This window comes from Cyanistes caeruleus, chromosome 2 (genome assembly GCF_971803275.1).
Source record: "Cyanistes caeruleus chromosome 2, bCyaCae1.hap1.1, whole genome shotgun sequence".
Taxonomy (NCBI): Eukaryota; Metazoa; Chordata; class Aves; order Passeriformes; family Paridae; genus Cyanistes; species Cyanistes caeruleus.
In genome coordinates, this window is record NC_141702.1 from 60180598 (window position 1) to 60203013 (window position 22416).

Sequence of the window (22416 nt, forward strand, 5' to 3'; positions counted from 1 at the left end):
CAGTAATCTGTTTCTAGAAACAACAATTGATAAATACTATGATATATAAAATGTAAGACTATAGAGTGGAAAAAGTTTAGGAAAGAAAACTTGAGGCTTTTTATTTTTATTGGAACGTCCAGCATGTTTACAGCTAAGGTACCAATCTAATTTATTTTATGAGAGTGAAAGCTGTGTACTGTCAGTTTGACTGTTCCTTCAGTGTATCAGTAAAGCTGGCATGCTACAGCTGACAATAGGAAGGACCTCCAACCAGTGTGTAGCTAGCAGTAAATATTTCTTTTGGTTTCCCATGTATCTCTTGCACATCAGAAAATAAAAGATTTGTAAAAGGCAGGAGAATGGGAAAGAAACTTGGCAGAGAACTCTGTGATTACTGTTATAATGACTCTTGTTTAACTTTTCTAATTTATAAAAAACGTGACCATAAATTATTAATTCAAAGGAAGGCCAGCCTTTTCTTAAATTTCTCCAAAATGCAATACTGTTCTCAAACAAAGGCACAGGATCCAGAAGTATTAGTGTAATTCAGTTTAAAGGCTCAGATTTCAGTGGTGGGTGAACCCTGAAATCAACAATCCCTCCTATTATTGCCAAATGCAAGATTTTGTTTTGATTTAGAAAATTGATTGGGCCCCTATCTCACCAAAGTATAGACACAAAAACTGTTTTTTCACAGAGGCCTCAGTCCACAAAAGCACTTAATTAGGCCTTAACTTTAAGGATGCAAGTGATCTTATAGAGTCCAATGGATGATTCGCATTTGTAAAATTATGGCATTTAAACAGTCTACTCAAGTGGTCTACCTCTAGCATGTTGCATTTTCATAATAAAATCATGTATGACATTCTTGAGATGGAGATGGTAAAGTCCTTTTGTTTACACATTGCCAGAAGAAATTGATTAAATTGCCCAGGATTAGTGGCTGCTAAAGATTGGATTTTAATTAAATGTTACAGTGTGTCACTCTCTGTTTTAGGCCATGATCTGTTGGCATAAACCACATTTTTTTCAAAGTTCATTTTGTCCAGCTAAAATAATTTTTTTACACTTACCTACAGGCTTTACACCTAACAGATCCTGGCTTATCAGCTGGACATCTACGGCACTAGTTTACTTTTTACATTTGCGACTGAAATGTAAATATTACATAATAAAGAAAACACCGCTGTGTTACATTTATATGTTGACCACATAAGGGATCTTTTAAAGCAAAATTCCATTACTATAGTTCCAGATACCAGGCTAAAGCAGCTCTGAGCTGGCTGCCTACTTTCCTGTGATCTGATTTATGCCTTATTGAAATAAATTAAAAGATTTTCACTGACTTCAGAATGATTTCGATTGGATGTTTAACTAGTAATAGAAGTGATAATTTAATAAAAGCCCACGTACTTCTCTCTTTTTTTCTCATTAAATCTAATGCAAATCTAAAAGAAGGAAATTGAGAATTACAGTGAATTTGACAACAGTTTCATTAAATTGCACAGTGGATTTAACCATAAAGCACAACAAGATCCCAGTGAAAAGCTTTTTCTTTTGTACACAGAGATTTTTCAGACTCCTGTGTTCACCCGTGTCAAACCCGACAGGCCCTTGAACCTTGGACTGGATTTTTACCAAAAAAAATTTAAATATTTTTCCCCATACCTCTTAACATAACATCTCGTAGATGTTACAATATTGGATTGTTTTCCGTCTGTCTCTTCAGTGTTACTCTTCGTATGACTTGGAAGGCCAAATGGAAGGATGGCTGCTGCACTGCTGGGAAAGGCAGTAACTTTCATGGGGTCAGGCTGCAGACAGGTGGCCTAGGTGGTCTGTATAAATGTTGTAGCCAATGGTGTAAACAAATTACCAACAGTAAGTTTAGAAAATGATGTTGTTTATTTTGAATAGGGGTCCTAGAGCACCAAAGTTGAAAATTTATCATGAAAAATCAAGAGAAAGAAACTACACTTGGACAACACTGGTTTATAGAAAATAATTAAATTGAAGGAACAATGAAAATACAACTAAAGTTGAAACTGCGCATTTGCGATATCAAATATCAACGCAATCACTTTGCAGCAGATAATATGCATGGCAATTAGGGCTTTTTTACATTATATTAGAATAAATTCATAATTCATGCATACAATGAGAGCTTTTGGAAAGGAGCATTTGAATTTAACAAACACTACCACTCATCATCTGAGCAAAGATGGCAAAAGGAATTTCAACATTATTTGCGATCTAAAAAAATTGAACCATCGTTGTTGCTTTGTGTTGTGCTTCCCTTGCACAGACTGCAGTGCCTTCTGTCTGCTTTAGGGTGTGGCATCTGCCATTGGGGAGGAAAAACTGGCATGTGTTGCCTTTTATAGCAGACTGATTTCATTGTGCTGAGGGCCTCAATTTTATAGCCTCTTAGTTCCAATCTTGTAGCCGAGTTCCTGAAACAAATGGGAGGAAAAGGAGTTAGTGGTACGAACTCTTCAGTTTAAAGACTCATCCTTTTTTTTCCCTTTTCCCAGGGAAAACATTTCAAAGTAAATCTGTGTTAAACTTTTGTGGGTTATTTTCCTGATTGAAAAGAGTTGCGGAGTGTGTCAGGAAGTATTGCAATCTGCAGCCCAGGCACTATCAGCACAGCTTAGCAGATCATCAATATATGTATTTTTGCTCAAATATAAATGTCTCAAAGTGTAAGTGTTTAATTGATTTTATATTTTATGTTAGAGTACACATGTAACGAAATACACACAAGGAGACATCTATATTTTTATTTGCATATGAAAGACTTTAAAAATCAACTTAGGTGGTTTAATGTGTATAATTAGCGTGCATTTGAATATAGAAAAGAAGAAAATCCAGGAGATAATGTCAAAAAGGCTCACTAACAAAGATGTAGTATTCTCTTGGCAAAAGCTGATGAATGATTTGGCATGAATTCATCTTACGGTTCTGTTATTCTCTCTCCTACAAAGATGATATATCCCTTTCTAGCAGTTTGCATAGAATTGCAATTTGTTGTTGTTACAGACTGTAATGACCCTTGGGTATGCACCTGATTCCCCCCACTAGAATTACTCACCATTTTTTTTTCCCGGTCTGTGTTTATATATGTGTAGCCATATAACATTTTTGCACTTGCAAAGGATACCAAAAAAACCTACACAAAACCACCAACCAACCAAAAAAACCAACCCCCCAAACTGTAAAACAGAAGTATTAGCAAGATGTACTTCATGAGCACTGAGACTTTTCAAAACTAACTCCATAATGCAAATCATATTTCTGACTTTTCAGAGAGAACTAAAATTAATAGACACTGGAATCACACTGCTCATACATTTATCAATAATCTTTGCATGTAACTCAACATTAGAGCATGAAGCTTCTGCTCCTTTAATGTTTTCACAGTGAATTCAAAAAAGCCTATCTACTCGTGACAGCATCTTTCTTGATATGCTGCGTTTTTCTCTACCATTATGATTGAATCTCCTATTTATCCATTTTGAAACTTGAAAACGTGCTTACCTTTAACAGAGCGTATAAATATATTAATTCAAAACACAGTGGTTTAGATCCTTGCTGTATTGAAAACATTCGCTAATATCCCAGTTTGCTGTATTCATAGCCAAGTATTTGATCTCCCAAATGCTTTCATTAGTTGAACGTAATGTGTGACTATTACCTTTTGTTATACTAGGGTATCACTTGTATCAAGATAGTTATAAAAAAAACTTGAAACCGTTCTGGTTCAAAAATGTAGGTCATCAGCAGCTTTCCATTTGGAGCAAGAGTTACTCGGATTACATATATTGGGGTGTGTGTTACTATGTTTTCATGAGTGTCGTGTCCATACTGGAAATTTTATTGTTTGGGGAGACAATTATGAGACCGAAAATGTCTCTCGCTCTTTGATCAACTCCTGTTGAACTGCAAATAAGTACACAGAACATATTGAAAACGGCCCTATATATAAAAGCATCATCAGTGCAAATGACCGTTAGAATTTGGAGACAGCTGGACAATGTGGACAACTGCAAAGATGCTACCGCTGCATTATTTTTGGTTAAATTTTATAACCGTCTTCACATACAATATAAATCTTCAGGGGGCGGGTGGCTGGGGGAAAAAAAATCCAAAACAAGTCTGATTTCTCCGTCAAGCGAGCAAACGCGTCCCTGCCCTCGGAACACGAGGAGGCTGCTGAGCACGGCACAGGGGGCTGGGGGGCAGCGGGCGGCCCCCGAAAGTTTGACCGCTCCATCTGCTCCGGCACAGCGGGAGCGCATGGCGGCCCCTCGCCTCCCTCCCGCCGAACCGGCCCGCGCGGGGCAGCGCCGCCCGCGGCACCCTCGGCTCCGCAGCACCGGGGACAGTCCCGCTCCCCGCCCCGCCCCAGCGGCGTTCGGCGGCCCGGGGCGCCCGTCGGGGCCCCTCGCTCGGAGCAGCCCCCGCGGGTTCGGTGCTCCGCGCAGGCCGCGACCCCCGGCGCGCACACGGGCGGGACCCCGCCGGGAGCGGGGGGACCCGCGGGGGCCGCGCCCCCCATCCCGCCGCGCTGCCGGGAGAGCAGGGAGGGGAGCCGGAGCCCGAGCAAGTCCAGCCTGGAGTCCAGTCCGCGTTTTGCGGGTGCGCGGGAGCGATCGGGGCGGAGGGGGCGATGGCTGCCGGCGCTGGCTCGCTCGCTCGCTCATGCCATGCTGGGCCAGCGCGGCTCCGGCAGACGTGTGTTTACCCATATCCGGGTTAGGGAGGAAAGGAGGAGAAAAAAAAAAAAGTTTCATTTAAACCTGAACAAAAAAACTTTCAACATGAAATCACACAGCGGGAACGGGCACGGACCGTAAGGCGTTCTTACCATTTCTAACCTCAACCACGGACTCGGGGAGGGAAATCGCTGTAACTCGGTGCGTGCGGAGCGGTCCGCAGGGGATACTCCGGGCTCAGTCAAGTCCCTGCCCCGGCCGCTTCTCCTTCTGCCCCTCTCCTCTCCTTCCCCCCCACCCCTCTGCTCGCACCCCATTTTTCAGGGTGGGAGTCGATTTTTTTGTTTCGTTTATTTTTTCAATTTTGGGGGTTTAAATTTTTTTTTTTTTTTGGTAGTTACTATTATCAGTACCAATTTCTCCGGACTCGCAATGTTGCGATGATCATGGCCGCGCAAGTCGCAGCGGCTCCGGCGAGTGCGAACAACAGCAAGGGCAAAGCCCCGAGCCTGCCGGGCGGCCTGGGCCCAGAGCGAGGCCCGGGGGGGGCCGGGGCTCCCGGGCCGGGCCCCGCGCTGGGGGTCGGCGAAGGGAGTCCGGCCGGCGGCAGCAGCGTGAATAATTTAGATCACCATCTCCACCACCACCACCGCAGCGAGCCGCCGAACATGGCCAATAACGCGGCTCCCGCCGCTGCCGCCGGTAACAACAACAACGCCAGCGGCGGCGGCGGCGGCGGCTCCTCCTCGGAGCCGGCTCTGAAGGAAGGTGGAAGCTCCTCGGAGTTATCTTCATCTTCTTCGTCTTCTTCTTCCTCCTCCTCCTCCTCCTCCTCCAACCCGGGCTCGGCTATGGAGACGGGGCTGCTCCCCAACCACAAGCTGAAGAGCGTCGGAGGCGATCACCCCGCCGCGCCGCCCCACCACCACCATGCCCACCACCCGCATCACCATGCCCACCACCACCATGCCCACCACCCGCACCACCACCACCATGCACTACAGCAGCAGCTAAATCAATTCCCGCCGCCGCCGCCGCAGCAGCCGCCGCCTCAGCACCATCCCGTGCAGAATAACAACAGCAGCCTCGGCGGCGGCGGCGGCGGCAGCGGCAGCAACAACAACGGCGGTGGCGGTGGCGGCGCTGCTCAGCCCAGTGCAGACATGGAGCAGCAGCAACATGGAGGAAAAGACAGTGTTTTGGGCGCTCAGGCCGAGCCCCCCCAGCAGCCGCAGCAAATGCTGAATAAAGGCGCCGACGAGGAGGAGATGCCCGGCAAGATGGGCGAGCCCATCGGCGGCCGCTACGACCACCCCGGCTTGGGACCCCTGGGCGGACAGCAGCAGCCCCAGCAGCCGCCCCCGAGCGCTGGGAGCGGCGGCGGCGGCCTCGGCGGCGGCGGCGGGAGCGGGGGAGGCGGCGGCGGCCCCTCCGCGGTGGGTGTCTCGGAGTTCAATAGCTATTATGGCAACCCTGCCCCTGCCCCTGCCAGCAGCGCTACGGCGAGCCGCGCCGGGCCTTGCTTTGATCAACATGGCGGACAACAAAGCCCCGGGATGGGGATAATGCACCCCACGGCGGCCCCCAACAGCATGGACCCCCTGCAGAACTCCCACGAAGGGTACCCCAACAGCCAGTACAACCACTACCCGGGCTACGGCCGCGGCCCCAGCGGCGGCGGCGCGGGCGGCGGCGGCGGCGCGGGAGCCGTGGCGGCGGCGGCGGCGGCGGCCGCCGGGGCAGGCGGCGGCGGCTACGGGGGCTCCGCGGCGGGCTACGGGGTGCTGAGCTCCCCGAGGCAGCCCGGCGGCGGCATGATGATGGGCCCCGGCGGTGGAGCCGGCCTCGGTAAGGCTGGTGCCGGCGCGGCGGCGGCGGCCGGCGGCTTTGCGCGGTTCTCCGGGCAGAACCAGCACCCGTCCGGGGCCACCCCTACCCTCAACCAGCTGCTCACGTCCCCCAGCCCCATGATGCGGAGCTACGGCAGCAGCTACCCCGACTACAGCAGCCCCAGCGCCCCGCCGCAGCCCCAGCCCCAGGCAGCGGCGGCCGCCCCGGGAAGCCAGCAGGCAGCGGCGGGCATGGGCATGGGCAAGGACATGGGAGCCCAGTACGGAGCGGCGAACCCGGCCTGGGCAGCGGCACAACAAAGGAACCACCCGGCGATGAGCCCCGGGAACACCGGGCAGGCCATCAGCAGGACCCAGGTAACTCCCCGCGCTCGGTTAATGACGGCTCATGCCTCCGTGTCGCTCGTGTCGGGCTCTTAGTTTCTTTATAATTCACTTTTTTTGTCTCCCCACCCCCCCGCCTTTTTTTGTCTTTTTATTTTTTTCTCTTCCCCCCCACCCCACCCCCGTTCTCTTCTGGGCCAGTTTTGCCCCTCGCTGCCTCCGTAGCGAGGGTGAGTCGTGCACAATGCGCGGCCCCGTTGGGGCTGAAGGCACCGGAGTGTGGCTTTCACTGCTGAAATTAGGTTGTTCTCAGGCCCAATTAATATTTTTCCCCACCACTTTGAAACAGCGTCGGAGAGACGCAGGGCCTGGAGGACAAGCAGCTCGGGACGGACGGGGGCGGGGGTTTGGATTTTGTAACCGGAGTGCTCGACCCGGGGGGCTCCCGGGGGATAACGTCCATTATCTTTCACGGGGCCTTTTTTTTTTTTTTTTTTTTTTTTTCTTCTCTCTTTAACCCGTTGTTTTTTTTTTATTTATTTATTTATTTATTTTTTTAAATCTCCGAGCAGGACGAGTTGCGCCGTTGCGCGCTCTCAGCAAATTAGTTTGTCACTGATTGGAGTTACCGCAGTGAGATCCACGTAACGCGGCCGCGCTCCTTTCCCTGTGGGAAGAGCGCGCGCGCGCGCGCGTGTGGGCGCGCGTGTGCGCCCGGTCCGCCGGGTCGTCCCGGCCCGGTGACCTGCGGGAGACTCGCCCGCCGGCAGCAGCGAGCCCGGGTGCGCGGGCGCGTAACTGCCTTTCACTCCTCCACAAACACACGCGGAAATTTTAAAAAAAAGAAAGAAAAAAAAAAAAAAAGGGAGGAAAAAAAAAAAAAAAAGAGGGAAAAGTCCTTGGCGTCAGCGAAGGGGCGCGGGCACGGGAGCAGGCCGCCGCCCCCGCTCCCTCCCGCACTGCTCTGCCCCAGCCCCGGTAACTCCGGCGATCGATCGATGGACGGATCCGATCGATAGGCAGGCGCGATGATCGCGGGGCGGCGGGTGCGGCGCAGCGCCTTTCCGGGGCGGCGCGGCGCGGCGCGGGAGGAATGCCGGCTGCCGGGCGCGACCCTTGGAGGAGCGTCCGGGTCTCCTCCGCCCGCCAGGTTGGGAATTTGAATTGTGGAGGTAAACTGGCTGCAACCGTCTCCCGACAGCTGCCTCCGAGTTGACATCTAATCTGCCATCTGATTGGCTCCGCGCGCGCCACTGGGCACCTCGCGCCGCTGATGTAAATAGAGGCGCTGGAGCGGCGCAGGCACAGGAGCCCCCGCCGCAAACACCGCCGGCACCGGGGGGCACCGGGGCACCAGCGCCGCGCCGGCACCTTCCTTCCCCCTGCGCCCCCCGGCCTGCCCGCGCCGCCTGCTTCTCCTGGGCACCGACTGATTCGTTTATCTGCTTACCTCTATTTACTTACTTACTTCAGATTTTTAGTTCCGCGCTAATTAGAGGCGGTAGGGAAAGTGCCTCGTAACAACAGTGGCTTTGGACGAGGGTTCGGGTTTTCGGGTCGCGCTCGCGCCTTCTTACAAAAAAATCAAACCCAAAACAAACCCGACAAATCTAAACATTCTGTAATGTTGCGGATTACGGATGTTATGCGAGGGATTGGATTTTTATTAAAAAAAAAGAAACCAAATACTAGTTTCGTTGCATTTCTGTTAGCTCGATGCCTAACCTGTGCATGCCTCTTAAATAGATCGTCTTTGCGTGTGAGCTGCTGTAGGTGAGAGAATGCCGTGTATTGTACAAAGAAGGGAAGAAGGAGCCGCTCTGCCAGAGGTTGTGTTTGTTTCAGCTCTGCAACAAATCCAGATATTCGAGAGAAAACGTAGTTTTGGGTTTGAATTGTGGCTAGAATACTTCAAGAAGAATCGGGAGTTGTTGATCTCATTATTTTTCTACACGAGTGTGAGATTAGTCTTAAATTCTCAGTAGAAAAGTGAATTGTGTTAAATGGAGTAGTGCATTAGAATTTGATGGGTTTCTTTTCTCTTCAACAAGATCTTTCTATTAAGAACTGTTAAATCTTTTAACAGCAAGGTCTGACAGGAACAAATGCAGGTGTATGCTTTTGGGGTCCTCCAACGGCTGGATCTTTCCATAAAGTAATGAATAGAATCTGGAAAAATCACCGCTTAATATTGCAGATGGTGTATTAACACTGAAAAAAAAAAATAATAAAAACCTTAGATGGGCTGTGTATGTGTTTGTCTACTTCCAATACACCATTTCTGTCATGTTTTTAGTTTTTATTCCATTTTCCTTTCTTCCAAGGAAATAAGGGGTGTGTGTGTGTGTGTGTGTGTTAATTTTTACCTTTTTTTGAATTTGCAATGGTAAAAGGGTCACTGGAAGCCATAATGTAATGAGGCCTCATATGCATAACCTTTCATAATTACTCTAAAAATATTTGCATCGTTTCCTTTTAAACAGGTAGTTCAGAATTCATGTCTTTAAAAGCTAGAAAAACCGTTGTCAGACATCGTGCATGCTAGTTCAGGGTGCTGCTTCTTCGTGGCAGAGGCTGTTTAAAGTATTTTATTTTTATTTGAAGAGTGAGAGTAAATTCATTAATGTCCTCGGTATGACCCTTAGAAATACTTCCTTATATTTTTAAGGATCTAACCTTACATCCTTTCTTACAGATTCCTTTTTTCTTTTTCTTTTTTTTTTTTCATCGTACGGATTGGCATGCAGCTTAGAAAGAATAGTCTGGCAAAAGCACAATTTCTTTGATTATTTCTAAAATTATTTTTTCCCAAACAATAATTGTCATAAAGGGAAGACATCATTGTTTTTTATATTACGTTTCTTCCATTTAACCAGTAAGAGATTGAGATGAATTTTTTTTTCAGGTTTTAAATTAATATTTACTGATGTATAAAATGGGTTGTGTCAAAAAATAGTTACCATTAGCTTGCAGAACACAATTGGTTTTGGACGTTGTTATTTATTTTTAATTCCCACATGTCAATCTCCATGTATGTTGTATCATTAAGAAGAGAAATAGATTTCTTTTTGAAAGAGAAAATTGGAATGTTTAGTTCAGCATCTGAACAGAAGGCTTCTCTTTATTTTTTTTTAATAATCATCTGTGTGTGTGCTCTTGATATGTGTGTACACACATTGGAATACGCTCACTTGTCATGTGTCTTTGCAAAGCAGATGTTGATTGGCCCCTAAGCCTATAAGGAACTATTGTCCTGTGAACAGAGGAAAAGGACCGACAGTAAGCTACAACATCTGAGATGCTTGTTCAGGAAATTCCTGCCTCGGCATGGGTAATTTTTGTAATATGCAGAACTGTGGCATCCTACTCTGAACTAAGTTCTGTATTTGTCCAGCCTATTAAATTACTTAAGAAAATTCTGCTTCCATTTAATATAATCACCTTACCCAACTGAGAGATGTGATGTAAGCTTGCGATAGAAGCTTCCTGCTTCTGAAGAAATGCACATTTTCTAAGCAGATGGATGTTGCTCACACTATACATTGATTTGGTGGTGGGGAACTTGTGTGATGCTAGTACAGTACCTCATCATTCAGGTCTTTCGATTATTGATTAATCCTTGACAGCGTACAGTTATTTAGAGTCCTGAGACTCCTTTTATTCTTCAGTTCTGATTTGCACTGCAGTAGTTTAACACGTTAGCTGGCCTCTCAGTGTGCACTTTATACATGTCTCTCTCCTTTGTACATGTGTGTATGATTTACATACACCTACACAGAAGGAGAAAACCTGTGTCTTTTCAGAAGTACCTGGATAAGATAACAGAGCAAGTGTTAGAAAAAAATCTGTCGAGCTGCTCTGAGTTTGTGTATGTATAATTTGTTTTGTTGCAGAGAAACTCTGAAAATGCCTGATTCTGCAGCTCTTTTTATGCCAAATAGATTGCCCGTATTGAGAGTTCTGGCTAAGCCAAGGCTGCGGAATCATGTCCTGTGCCTGAAGACCATTAAACAGCTGTTAGTGTGGTGAATAGATTCTTGATGTCTCAATGGGAGAATAAAATATATTTTTCCCTGTGCAGTTTCAAATAAACAGTTTAGTATTCACATAGCTTCTATTTAGAAGTAGCAAATAGCAATATTCACAGTTAGTAGCATCTATATATATATTACGACCATATATTTGACACTTTGTGGTTTGGTGTTCAGTTATTGGTTTCTGTAGTAGCGCTTATGCCTACACATGGAACAGCAGAACCCTGTGTATGAGATACAATAAAGAAAGAGAGATGCAAACCTGCCTACTCTATTACTGCTTCCATAATGTAAGGATTCTTCTACTAAGCAGTCGATTATGTCTTTTTGGCATTCTGATCTGAATCTTGGGGGATGAAAACTAAGGCATTTAATCCATTGCTAAATTTTCTGGTTACGTATGTAAAATAATGTTTTTGAAATTACTAAGCGTGGTCTGTTAGGTGATGCTTGTTCATTCTGAAATAGTATCTTAGTTAAAACTAGATTAAATTTGTGCAGTGAAAACAAGTTTGATTACTTACTGATAGATCTTTCTTACCTTTGTGCCTCAAATATCTCCTTATAGGTATTTTGACATTCTAATTGTTAACATGAGAATGGCAGGAGTTTATTTACTGTTTGGTCCCTAAGATTGTACCTGTGCCCTATACCAGTTACATCTTTCAGTACTTCTTCAAAATGTGCCGTTTATCAGGAGGCTTTGAAGATTCTCTGTGGATATGTAAAGCAGTGTTGCCACATTCACTGTGCATGCATGCTCAAGGCTGCAGAATTTCAGTAGCATGTGTTTGTGGTAGGCTAACTTGCTAGAATATATTTTAGAATTGTGATTATTAAGGTACTTGGGAAAAAAACTTTTTTCTTTCAATTTTGGGGCTATTTACATAGTGTTAAATATATGTTTTGGTACGATTGAATGAGGACTTTAATTAAACTTAAATTAAAAGTATACCTTAGTGGTTTTCAAATTTGTTTTGAAAACTAGTAAGAGAAAAGTGCTGCTTAGCGGTGTTGTTTTTGTATTGCTTGGTGCTTATAGAAGCAAAGAAATGCAATGCACAAAAATCTTGTGGAGCCAATCGTATTAGAATAAAATTTATTTTAAGGAAGTCCTACCTGTTAATAAATTTAAAATTATTTTTTAGTAGACCTGAAGGGTTTCTATACATATGATGTATGTTTTGCCATTCAGATTGTAGTATTACCCTTTTTCTGTTACCCAGTCATACCTGTTCATGCTCAGTTTCACACACAAATGCTGATGTGCTGGCAGAGTGCTGCAGTGTTTGTGTTGCAGGTGGGCTGGATGATTTCCATTGTTGTACTTCCAGTTCTGAGAGTGTGGCATGCAGTGATCCACCAGGAACATGTCAGACCCAAAAAAGCCAAACCCACTCAGTTTCACTGCAGTTGAGGTATCCTCAAGGATAAATGTATCTTAAGATACCTATGTGAATCTGTGAACAGTGGGGACAGTAGATGGCTGATTTGTACAGGATTGATTTTAATTACCTTTATCTTCTCAGTAGCAACGTTCCAAGTACATTTGATCTTTACACTATTTTTCTAGTGTGCCTTGGACTGGAGTAAAAAATTATTCTTCCTGTTGTACAGGGTGGGGAAACTGAGGCATATAACATCCACTTTGCTTCAGACAGGCACGCCCGAGGACAGGTATTTTGGAAATAGCCAGGGTTTTGGTAACATAAGCTCTAGCTTTTAAATTAATCCAGTCTTATTGTGAACACATTCTGTTGTGGGAGAATGTAAGCCTTACTGGATTCTATTCAGTGAGTAAGAAGACAACTGAGAGAAACAAGAGGTTTGTCTTCTGTATCAGTTCACTTAAACTGAAGGCGCTGTAATCCAAAATTTTGGTATTCCTTGCACTGTTTTATCATTACATACCCAATATCATCTATATAAAGATGCTAGATTTCTCACAGAAATTAAACTCTGAGGAAAATTGAGTTGAACAAGTGCCCAGGAGCTTGATGAGTGTCATGGAACTTGTCCTTTGATGAATATTCTGCACAGAGCACCAGTGTATGCTGGGGCGGGGTGCATATGGGGGCGCATGCACAGACTTCCTTAACACCAAGTCCAGTTGTTTTATCTGGCAAATACATTGTCTCCATTTTTGAAGTGAGCAGATTTCATGCGGAAATCGCAGTTGTTATGTCTTATTTAAAGATTGCTTTTCACATAGGAATTGTTCTTACTGCAAATACGAAGTACCTTTTATCAAACTTTGTATTCTGAGTGTAGGATGCTTATGTTATCTGAAGGTGCCTGCAGTTGTTTTGGAAATTGTGAAACCTGAGATCATTGTCCTGATGCTTTTATTAAAATATTTTATTTGTTTGTTAAAACTAATGTGAAATCTGTGTAAAAGCTTTTGGGAGGCATGATTTGAAAGGGTGTTGATACATGGTGCATTTATATTCCATGCATGGTGGAAATGTTAGTTTCTATATTAACGGTTTATAAAGTGGCTGAATTTCTGAATGTGTAGTGACTAATTTGTGGATATAAAGCAGAGTTTGATGGTTCTGCAGCATGTATAAGGAATTGCTTTCAGTATAGACCTATCAGTGTGTGATCTACGTTCATATTACTTTTTGCATTTGAGTCATTTTGGGTTAGTAACTACATCAGAAGAACTAAGCATGTGTAGAAGTATGTAATCTATTATTATTTTTTCTCCAATTTTAAGATCTATTAATTAATCTTTTGCACCTGAACACGCACAATTACCAAATAATGTTTAAGAACTCATTGCTGTGCTCTGTCTTTGCCCTACATTGTAGGCTTCTCAGATTTGAAAAGATACTGAATTCAGGTTTGTGATGTAGTAATTGTTTATGAAGACATCCATCTGAGTGATAGGCCCTCTGACACTTCCATCTGTAAGGCCGTGCCACTGATCTCCCCTGCCACCCACATCAGTCTCTTTCTGGCCGTTGAAGGGTGGGGAAAAGAATATTCTTCTAATATATTTTTACCTTTTTTTTAATTAAGGAAGTAGGTGTACATGAAATTTTAGTTTATTGCTTAAAAAAACCCAAATATGTAAATGGGAAAAAACCTTGATGTATAAATTCCCTTTTTTTTTTTTTTTTTTTTTTTTTTTTTTTTGAGGGATAGCATTGTGTTACTATTAGAGTCATGCAAGCTTCTACTTCAGTTTTTTGTACTCATGGGGTTTTGGTGGGATGGTTTGGGTTTTTTGTCCTTCGTGTTTTGTTCAATATTTATTTTAGGTATCTACTTACTCAAAAAGTAAATCTTAGGTAGCAGGGCTTTCTCTTGGATGTGATTCTGCCAAGTTACTGAATCAATTTACTTGCCCTTTAAAGACCACGTGGCTAGCTTCACTGTGAAGTTTGTTGTTGCAGCTACATAGTTAGATTCAAGGAATTAATTGCATCCTTGACTAATAGCTGTTGTGGCAAACCCCTTTGCATTTAGTTTACCATTGGGGTGGTAACGTATCTTCACTGCCAAAGTAACAGCCTTTATAAGAAGCCTCTCTTGAGGGGATTTTCGGGTATGGCTGCTGAGGTATTTTGCTGAGTTTTTCAGAAGGTAGATAGTTCCATAACAGGTTTTGGTCACCTTTTAAAAGGGCAAAGAGGTCTGTCCTGGCTGTAGCAGTTCCTGGTACAGCTGTCTTTCGCAAAAGGACCTCAAGCTGGAGCATGGTTGTTCTTTGTTTGTTCGAGTAAAGAAAGGAAATCGGTTCAGAAAATCCCAAAAGGAGGGATCCTGTTTTAAAACATAATTGTAGTCATGTGTGCTGTTCACAGTGTGGACATGGCTTAATTCACAGATTGATTGAGGTGGAATAGTGCCTTCTTTACACAAGCAGTGAATTCAGCCATGGTAAGTAAATTATGTGACTTGAGGAAAATGGTGTTAGTAGAGGATTGGTGCAGGAATTCTTGATATCTCTCAGCTGGCCGCATGAGCTAAAGGTAGCGGTTTTACTGACTGATACCTTAGTTTCCCCATGTTGAAATAAGGATAATATTTTCCTTATTTAATGATTTGAGTTTGATATGCCGTTTTAATTACAGAGTAATGCAGAATAAATAGGTAGCCGAAATACTTGTTACATTTGAAGGTATCCAGTCTGCACTGTGCCTTCCTCTATTTGGATGGGATCTGAGACTTGGTGTTCCCAGCACTGATCATGTTATTTGGTTAGCTTGTCAGACTTCCTTGTTTGTAAGCAAGATACTGAAACATCAGCTCTGAAAATTTCTTTTGAAAGCACAAGGACAGGATTTGTAGTTCTTAAATTTTATTCTTTTAAAGTTAAAAATAAAGATAAGGAGGTTTGTTTTGACAGCATCAAAGGAATATGCTGGTTTGTTTGCAGCCTTTGATTTGGATGGAATATATGGAGTTCTGTATTTTTTTTTTGTGTAGCAATTTATGTTGTGAATATTTTGGATTTTCTGTTTATGTGAAATGTTAGTATCGATGTCTTATTTTCAGGCATGATTTATGGAAAATAATTGCGCTTTTGTGAATATTTTTTTTTTTAATTCAGTGTTTCTTATTTGATTGAAATTCCCAAGCGAAGAAAAGTAATAAGCACGTTCTTTATAGCTGTTGCTGTTTTAAATTTACGGTTGGTCATAGAGGTTATTTAAAGAAATAATTTTGGAAAAATAGAGGTAGGTACATTTGAGGCTGTATTAGCTGCGTACCAGCAGTACCAAAATAATTTCGCTTGGCAGTTTTACTTATATTTGGAAGTTCTTCCTTCCGCTAGGCAGAAAGGTCGACTTGCGTGAGGGAGGTACCTTCTGGGCGCCCGGCACGTAGTGTCCGTGGGACGTGCCGGGGTGTGTGGACGCTGGTGGCTGTTTTGCCGAAGCGGTGCCTGGCTGAGGCATTTCCCCGGCGGGACACGGGGACGGGAAAGGCGGGGACGGAGGCGAGGGGGGGCGGCGGGGTTCCGGGCCGGTGGCAGCGTCTGTGCAAGTTGCACACACGAAGCGAACAAGTTCGCTTGTGTGGCGTCACATGATCAAAATATTTTCCCCTTTGCCGCCGCCAGAAGCTATCTGTTGCTTTTCAGCAACCTCGCCGCTCGGGCAGCCGGCCAGGCGCTCCCCCCGGCCGCGGGATGGCCCGGCCCTCACCGGTGGCACCGGCGACGTGGGCACCGTGTTTGTGTCCAGCGGTGGCCTTTGCGCCCCTCGGGAAGCAGGTTTGTTGTGCCTTCACATCTAAGAATCGGCACCGCGTGGAGTATTTCCAGCATTTTAAGTGACACTTATTTTTACATTTCAAATTTTTGCTAGTAAAGAGATACTGCATTTGTTTGTCTTGTGTGTTGCGGTTTGGTTTACAATATTCGTATTTTTTCTTTTAAATCCCGAAGCTAACACACATGCCTTGTGATAGCCCCCCCACCCCCTTCCAGCCTGGCACAGAGCCGGTTTTCCTACTAACAAACTGTAGAAGCTACTAATTCAGCAACATTTCTGAGATTTTTAACTTTCTGCAGAATGCTCTTTTTGTTGTTGAACATGTGGTATGCAAATATAAATGGAAATAGTGCTATGGAGTATTTTGTTGTGGGTTTTTTTAAGTATTAAAAACACATTTTGCTTTTCTAATAAACCCCATAACCAGACCTTTTAATGTTTTGATATAAATAGCAATTACACTAACTGAGATCCAACCACAACTGAAAAAAACCATTTAAAATCATTCAGAAGAAAAGCTCCCAACTTAATTGAGCTTTTCCTTTAAAGAGGAGGGGCTGATTGAGTAGCAGCATCTGAAACAAAGTGTCTCTAGTTGTAGAACAGTGTTGAAGTGATCAAGGTGTTGGGTTTGAGGCAAATATTTGAAGACTTTTCCAATAATTAGCTAGGAATCTAAAGGCTACTTCAGTCTAAGCTGTTGAGAGCTTTATGTGTGATTGCTGATGGCAATCAGAACGTTTACTGTTTTAATTGAGACCCTTGAAAAGTTTTAGATTTAGGTACATGGACTGGTTGCTTCATATATTGGGACATGTAGGGATTTTGGTTGTTCACAGGAAACTTGCTAAACGCAAGTGTTTGAACAAGCAGTGGAGAGGGATTCTCTGTCCCAAGAAGACTTTGCATAGCCACACATACCCACTTTTAGTTCTTCGGCTCATTTCAATAATAATAGCAACAGTAACCATGCACTTCCTCATTACCAGGAAGGTTGAGGAGGGCCTGAGTGAGCTGTTACTTTGCTGGGATGTGGTTGACAGAATAGTGGATGCAATCTTCTACTTTTTCTGCAGATACTAATGTTGTTATGTGTGTCAGCTCTGTTGTGTGATGTGGTTGCTCAACACTCTACCTCTGTATTTTCCCCTTCAGTGAGTGAAAGATTTATTTGTGGGTTATTTACATCTGGTTGATTTCTTTTCTTCCCAAAGTCATAGTACTTTGTTTTATCCAGATGTCATAATGTCTTTTTGCTCCTTTGTCTTGTGATACTTCTTTTTCTTTCTTAAAATGTCTTTCTCACTTTCCAAGTCATTGGAGTGACAGAAAAGTCATCCTTACTGTCTTCTGCAATTTTAACAGTTGTGCAAGAGTGATTAGTGTGACTGTATAGCCACCAAGAAAATAGCTTTTGAGTGATCCAGGTACCCATCCATCTGTCTTGACTTGTATTTCCTCCATCCCTCTAACTTGTATTTGCTCCTCTGTCTTCCAAGTTGACTAAAGTTGTTGGGCAATGAGTGGCATCAGGGAAAGTGGCTTCACTATCCAGCTCCCTGTGCAGCCTCTCTCCTAGTGACTAGAGGTCACATTACATTTAAGAAGAAGGAAAAAAAAGCCATTAAAAAACCAAACAAGGAAACCCCCAAATCCTGACCAGACTTGATATAATAGTAAAAATTGTATGAATAGCTATCTGTGGGTGATGGTGCTGGTATTTTTGTTTCGGGTTCCTCTGTTGCTGGTCTTCTAAGCAATAGCAGACTTGAAGGAGGGAAACAAACAAAAGGAGATGAAACCAAGTTGAAATGTAAATGTTGATGTGCATAGTTTTTTTTTTACCTGGCATGGCAGGTGTGATTAAAAAAAAATATTTATTTGCCCAAAAGATATTTGAAAATACATCGTCATGAAAATTCAAGTGTGGTGTTGCTGTTCCTGTGAAAAGTCTAGAAAAGACTGGAACTGAGGAGAGGGAACATTTGGCATATAATTGCCTATATTAAGTAGTGATGTGGTGTACTAGATATGTCCTTTGCAATTTTATATTACTTGATACTTCATTTCATAGACTTCCTTTCCTTTTAATTCTCCTCAGAAGATTGGGGGTGTAGAGATCTGCCAGCGATGGTTGTTTGTTATTCCACAGTGTCATTTTATTTGAGGGAATGTATCTTAAGAAGATGGTGAATGAAGCCTGTTTAAAAAGTGAGTTAAGGTTCCATTGTTCTAGGAGAATACCTTAGTAATTCAAGAAAGAACTAAGGCCAATTTCTTCCTGTGTGGTAGTTTGCAAATTCTGTTGCTTTGCCTCTAGTAAGACGTAGATGTTTATTTGCAACAATCTTGTTACCTGAAAAAAACTCCACAATGTCTGATTTACCTTCTGTGTTTCTTTTCTCTATTCCTGCTTTTTGACATTCAGTTTAAATTCTTCCTTTGCTTGTGGCTGATGTCTTCCTTGAAGAGATGGAGGAAGAAAGTAGATGCTTTTTCTTAAAGGCTGCAGCTAGTCATGACATCATAATGGAAGGTTCAAATATTTATGATTTCTGATGACATTTTTACTTTCTTGAAATTCTTGATCTCGCATATGGTTGTATGTCTTACTTGAGAAAATTATCTCAGCTAGTGTGCCAGAAGTAGGAAGAAATGCACTGTTCCTCTCCAGAAGTGGGTTTATGTCTATCCAAAGAGACAATGAACATGACGGGAGTGGATTTCCCTTTTTTATCCCCCCAAATATTTGATACTGAGCATTCAGTATTGAGTAATGTGTTTTGTTTGTCATTTTTATGTTAATATTTGTGAATAAGCAGCAAGTATTTTTTTAAATTTGGTTCAGTCTATGTACATGGAACAGAAGGTCCACATGGGTATTTCTCAGAAGGACAGCTTTGTGTCCTTCTTGACTTTTGAGGATCATAGGCTGAAACAAAGAGCAAATTAACAGGAGAAAGGTTGTAACACATAAATGCACAGGAGAATATATGTTGAACCAAATGGACATCTGCTTTTTATGTAGATACCAAGCCAGAATTTCTCTTGGGAGAACTGAAGAAAACTTGAAAATATAGTTTGTTAATTTCTGTTTATTTCTGCATTTTTCAGTAGGCTTTTGTTGCACTCCTTGAGTACTCTTTTATCCAGTTTAGTGTTGCTAAAAGATCTTGCACCACTGTGTGAGTCTGATGGTTGTCTGAAGCTGATCTAAGACTTCACTTCTGTTGTAAAGACCAGTCCCCACCTTTTTATAAGCTTCCTGCTGCTTCCCTTGTGTCATAAGGTGCATCGCATCAGCTCAAAGATTTGTCTGAAAACTAATCCTGCCAAACAAGACCTGTGAATGTTTAGCTTTCAGCCAGATCATTGAGCAGGTGTGACTTACAGAATAATCTTTGCATCACAGAGGTAAAGCAAGGGAGAATACGGCCGGCTTGACTGAGGGTGGGCTTCAGGCTGTGACAGCCCCTTTGGTGGTGGTTCAGGCTTCTGTCAGCCTAAACTCCTCACTGCATTGCCTCTTGAATGTAAAATTAGTTCATAAATAATGACAGGCAATTTCTTAACATTTCTCTGGAGCAGGTAGTCATTGCTGTCCCTCTCCTAAAAGGAGAGAAGCTGAGGCAAAAAGTAATTTTTTTTCCTCTAAGGATGATAATTATACAGAATTCATTGATTGCAGTGGCCAAATAAGCTGTGAGTATCTTTGAAAAATAAGATTTCAAGAGTGGAACTCATCTAACCATATGTACTGTAGGCATTTGTACCTGATCTTTTTGTGTATCTTTGGTGCAAAAAAATAGTCAGATCTTCATGTGAATCATCTCATCCTAAGTAGATGTGTAATGCCGGTCTAATGAATCATGCTCCTAAAGTTTCATGTTTTTCCCCTCATCTAAAGAAAGTCTAAGCCGATAAGCTCAGGTGTTGATGTCAAAGGGCAGGTGAAATTAATTCCTTCCACTATATATAGTGTTTTCATACAGGCAAATGACTCCAGACTCGTGTTGGAATTCTGGACTAACTTAGCTTCCTCTCCTTGTCTTGTTAACCTGTTGGAACTAATGGTTTTCATACCCATTTCTACTTAAGCTTGACACATTTCTATTTTGTTGTCCTTTGTATAATGCCTATTCAGAGGGTTTTTTGCTGTTGCTTTTCTTTTGGTATGTCAAATTTTTGCATGTAAGATCTGTCAGTATTGTTTACTTTTGCCCAGCATATTTGCAGACATACTGGCGTACAGGCAAATTTGAAAATACCAGGATGAATTTCCAGATCAGTTGACCTTCACGCTTAGGTACGCACTTTCCTCTGTACAGAGATGCAGGCTTTTGATTTGGAAATAGGACAGCAGTTTTGTTGTGTAGATGCTGCTTCACAGTACATGGAAAACTCTTTACTCGTTGCTGGCACTTCAGCTACAGAGAAGTGGGCACCTCTGGGAAGGAGCTTCTCTGCTGTGGTGACCCTCCTCACCCATTACTGGTGCTCCCTGTGGCTCCAGTTCCTCCCACTGGTTGCTCCCAGGGGTGTCTCTGTGGGGCATTGTGCAGAGCAGCAAAGCCAGTGAGCACTTTGGAGGGCTGAGGGGCTCTGCTGGGCATGGGGTGTTAGGAAGGCGCAGCGCTGTCGGGGGATCTCTGCCTGCAAGAGAGACGGTGGTTGTGGAAGCAAACAAGGTGTATCGTGAATGCCACGGATGTATTCCAAAGTGACCAAACCTGGTGTTATGCTGAGGGATGAAATGGTTTAGGACAAAAGGAAACACAGGGATGCCTGTCCTGCATAGAGCTCTTCTTGGCAGTATCATAGTTAAAGAGGAAAAAAACCACAATTTGCTAAAGAGATTTATCTGCGCATCCTGAAAAATGGGTACCATAATCCTTAATTATCTCCAAGCTCACTTAGGCTTTCTTAGTAAAGTATTTTAAATGCCAAAACTGAAGTATTATAGTGATTAATAATTTCGCTGGTATCTTCTTAGCAGGGTGTCAGTACTTTCCACTTTTTGGAGGCTGGCACAGCCATATTTTTGTTTGCATCTCTTTTTTGTAAGAAAGAAGGGATCTTTCTTACAAAGGGCGGCAGTTTATTTGGTTTAGGCTTAGGTTTCTAAGTTGAGTATCCTCTGAAAAGTTGTTTGGTTTCAAAAGATTCTGAGGAGCCTTTTGTAGTTTTAAAGCTTGTATTTCTTTTTCGGTTCTCATAATTTGAAGTTCAACTCGTGGCATGATTTTCAGATGGACTGTTTTCCCCCCAGTCTGTACAGGGGGAGGAGCTTGAGGAATCATGGTTTCCTTAAGGTTGACTGAAATGTTCTAACTTCTATAGCAAATGAGGTGAGAATGAAATTGTCAGAAGGATAGAGACTAAATTATTGAAGCACTTGACTGTTTAAAGTGGCTGGGGATGTACTATAAAAGGTGTGAGTCTAACAGTCAAATGTGTAAACAGCACCTTATTCCTTCCTTGTACCTGATTTCTCACTTTTGCTTTATATGAGAGGCTAAATCAGTGTGGGAGATATCGCAGTCATTCTCAGAGTGTTAGTTTACAATGCCTCCACCAGAAGAACAATCTATTACCATATAGAATAGCAGTGAGAAAAGCATTTTCAAGGAAGATTAATTGAAGTAATTCATCACTTTAAAATGAAGAAGGTGCATCAAGCAAAAATAAAAGCTAAGTATTTTATGTGCCTCTATTGGAATTTGATAACCATTTGTTTTGCTAGAAAATATATGTGGACTGGGCATCTAGTGCTTGTCTACACAGTACAACTATGTGCTATAATTATATGCTATAATTATACCAATATAACTCCCTATGGAGACACTCTTATACCAGAATAAGAGTTTTTATGGTTTATCTTACTCTGCTTCCAAACCACGTAAGCTTAAGAGGGAAAGGGTACTCTTATGCTGGAGAAAGTTTCCACACTGAGATAGTTATATTGGTATAATTATGCATTTTTTTACTTCAGTGTAGACAAGTCCCTTGTGCCTTTTCAGCTTTGAACTTTAGTTAAGAATTTCTTGGTTGTGATAAGTGTCTAAGCATTTTTATAGTATATTTTTATAAAGGGACTTGGGTATTTAAACCAATTACTTAGGCCAATTAACAGCTTCCTGGGTATTGGATAACAATAGGATATAAAAAGGGATCAGAATTCATGTTCCTAGCTGCTTGGATATATCTGCATTTTTTCCCCCCCTCTGTGATTTTACCAGTATTCGGTGTACAGCACAACAGGTGGAATAGTGTGTGGCTG

At 43.0% G+C, this 22416-nt stretch overlaps 1 protein-coding gene across 8 annotated transcripts in view; it reads left to right on the forward strand.

Annotated features, from left to right (window-relative positions):
• Positions 1-5038: 5038 nt before the first annotated feature.
• The window catches only part of ARID1B (AT-rich interaction domain 1B), a 324442-nt gene continuing 307064 nt past the window's right edge, over positions 5039-22416 (forward strand). For 6 of the 8 annotated variants that reach the window (XM_086868256.1, XM_086868242.1, XM_086868261.1 and 3 more), the window contains exon 1: positions 5369-6907. In XM_086868256.1, the coding sequence (XP_086724382.1) occupies positions 5369-6907 (1539 nt within the window). Of the gene's footprint in view, positions 6908-22416 lie in introns of all 8 variants that reach the window. The other 2 variants (XM_086868234.1, XM_086868229.1) reach the window with 2 other exon arrangements.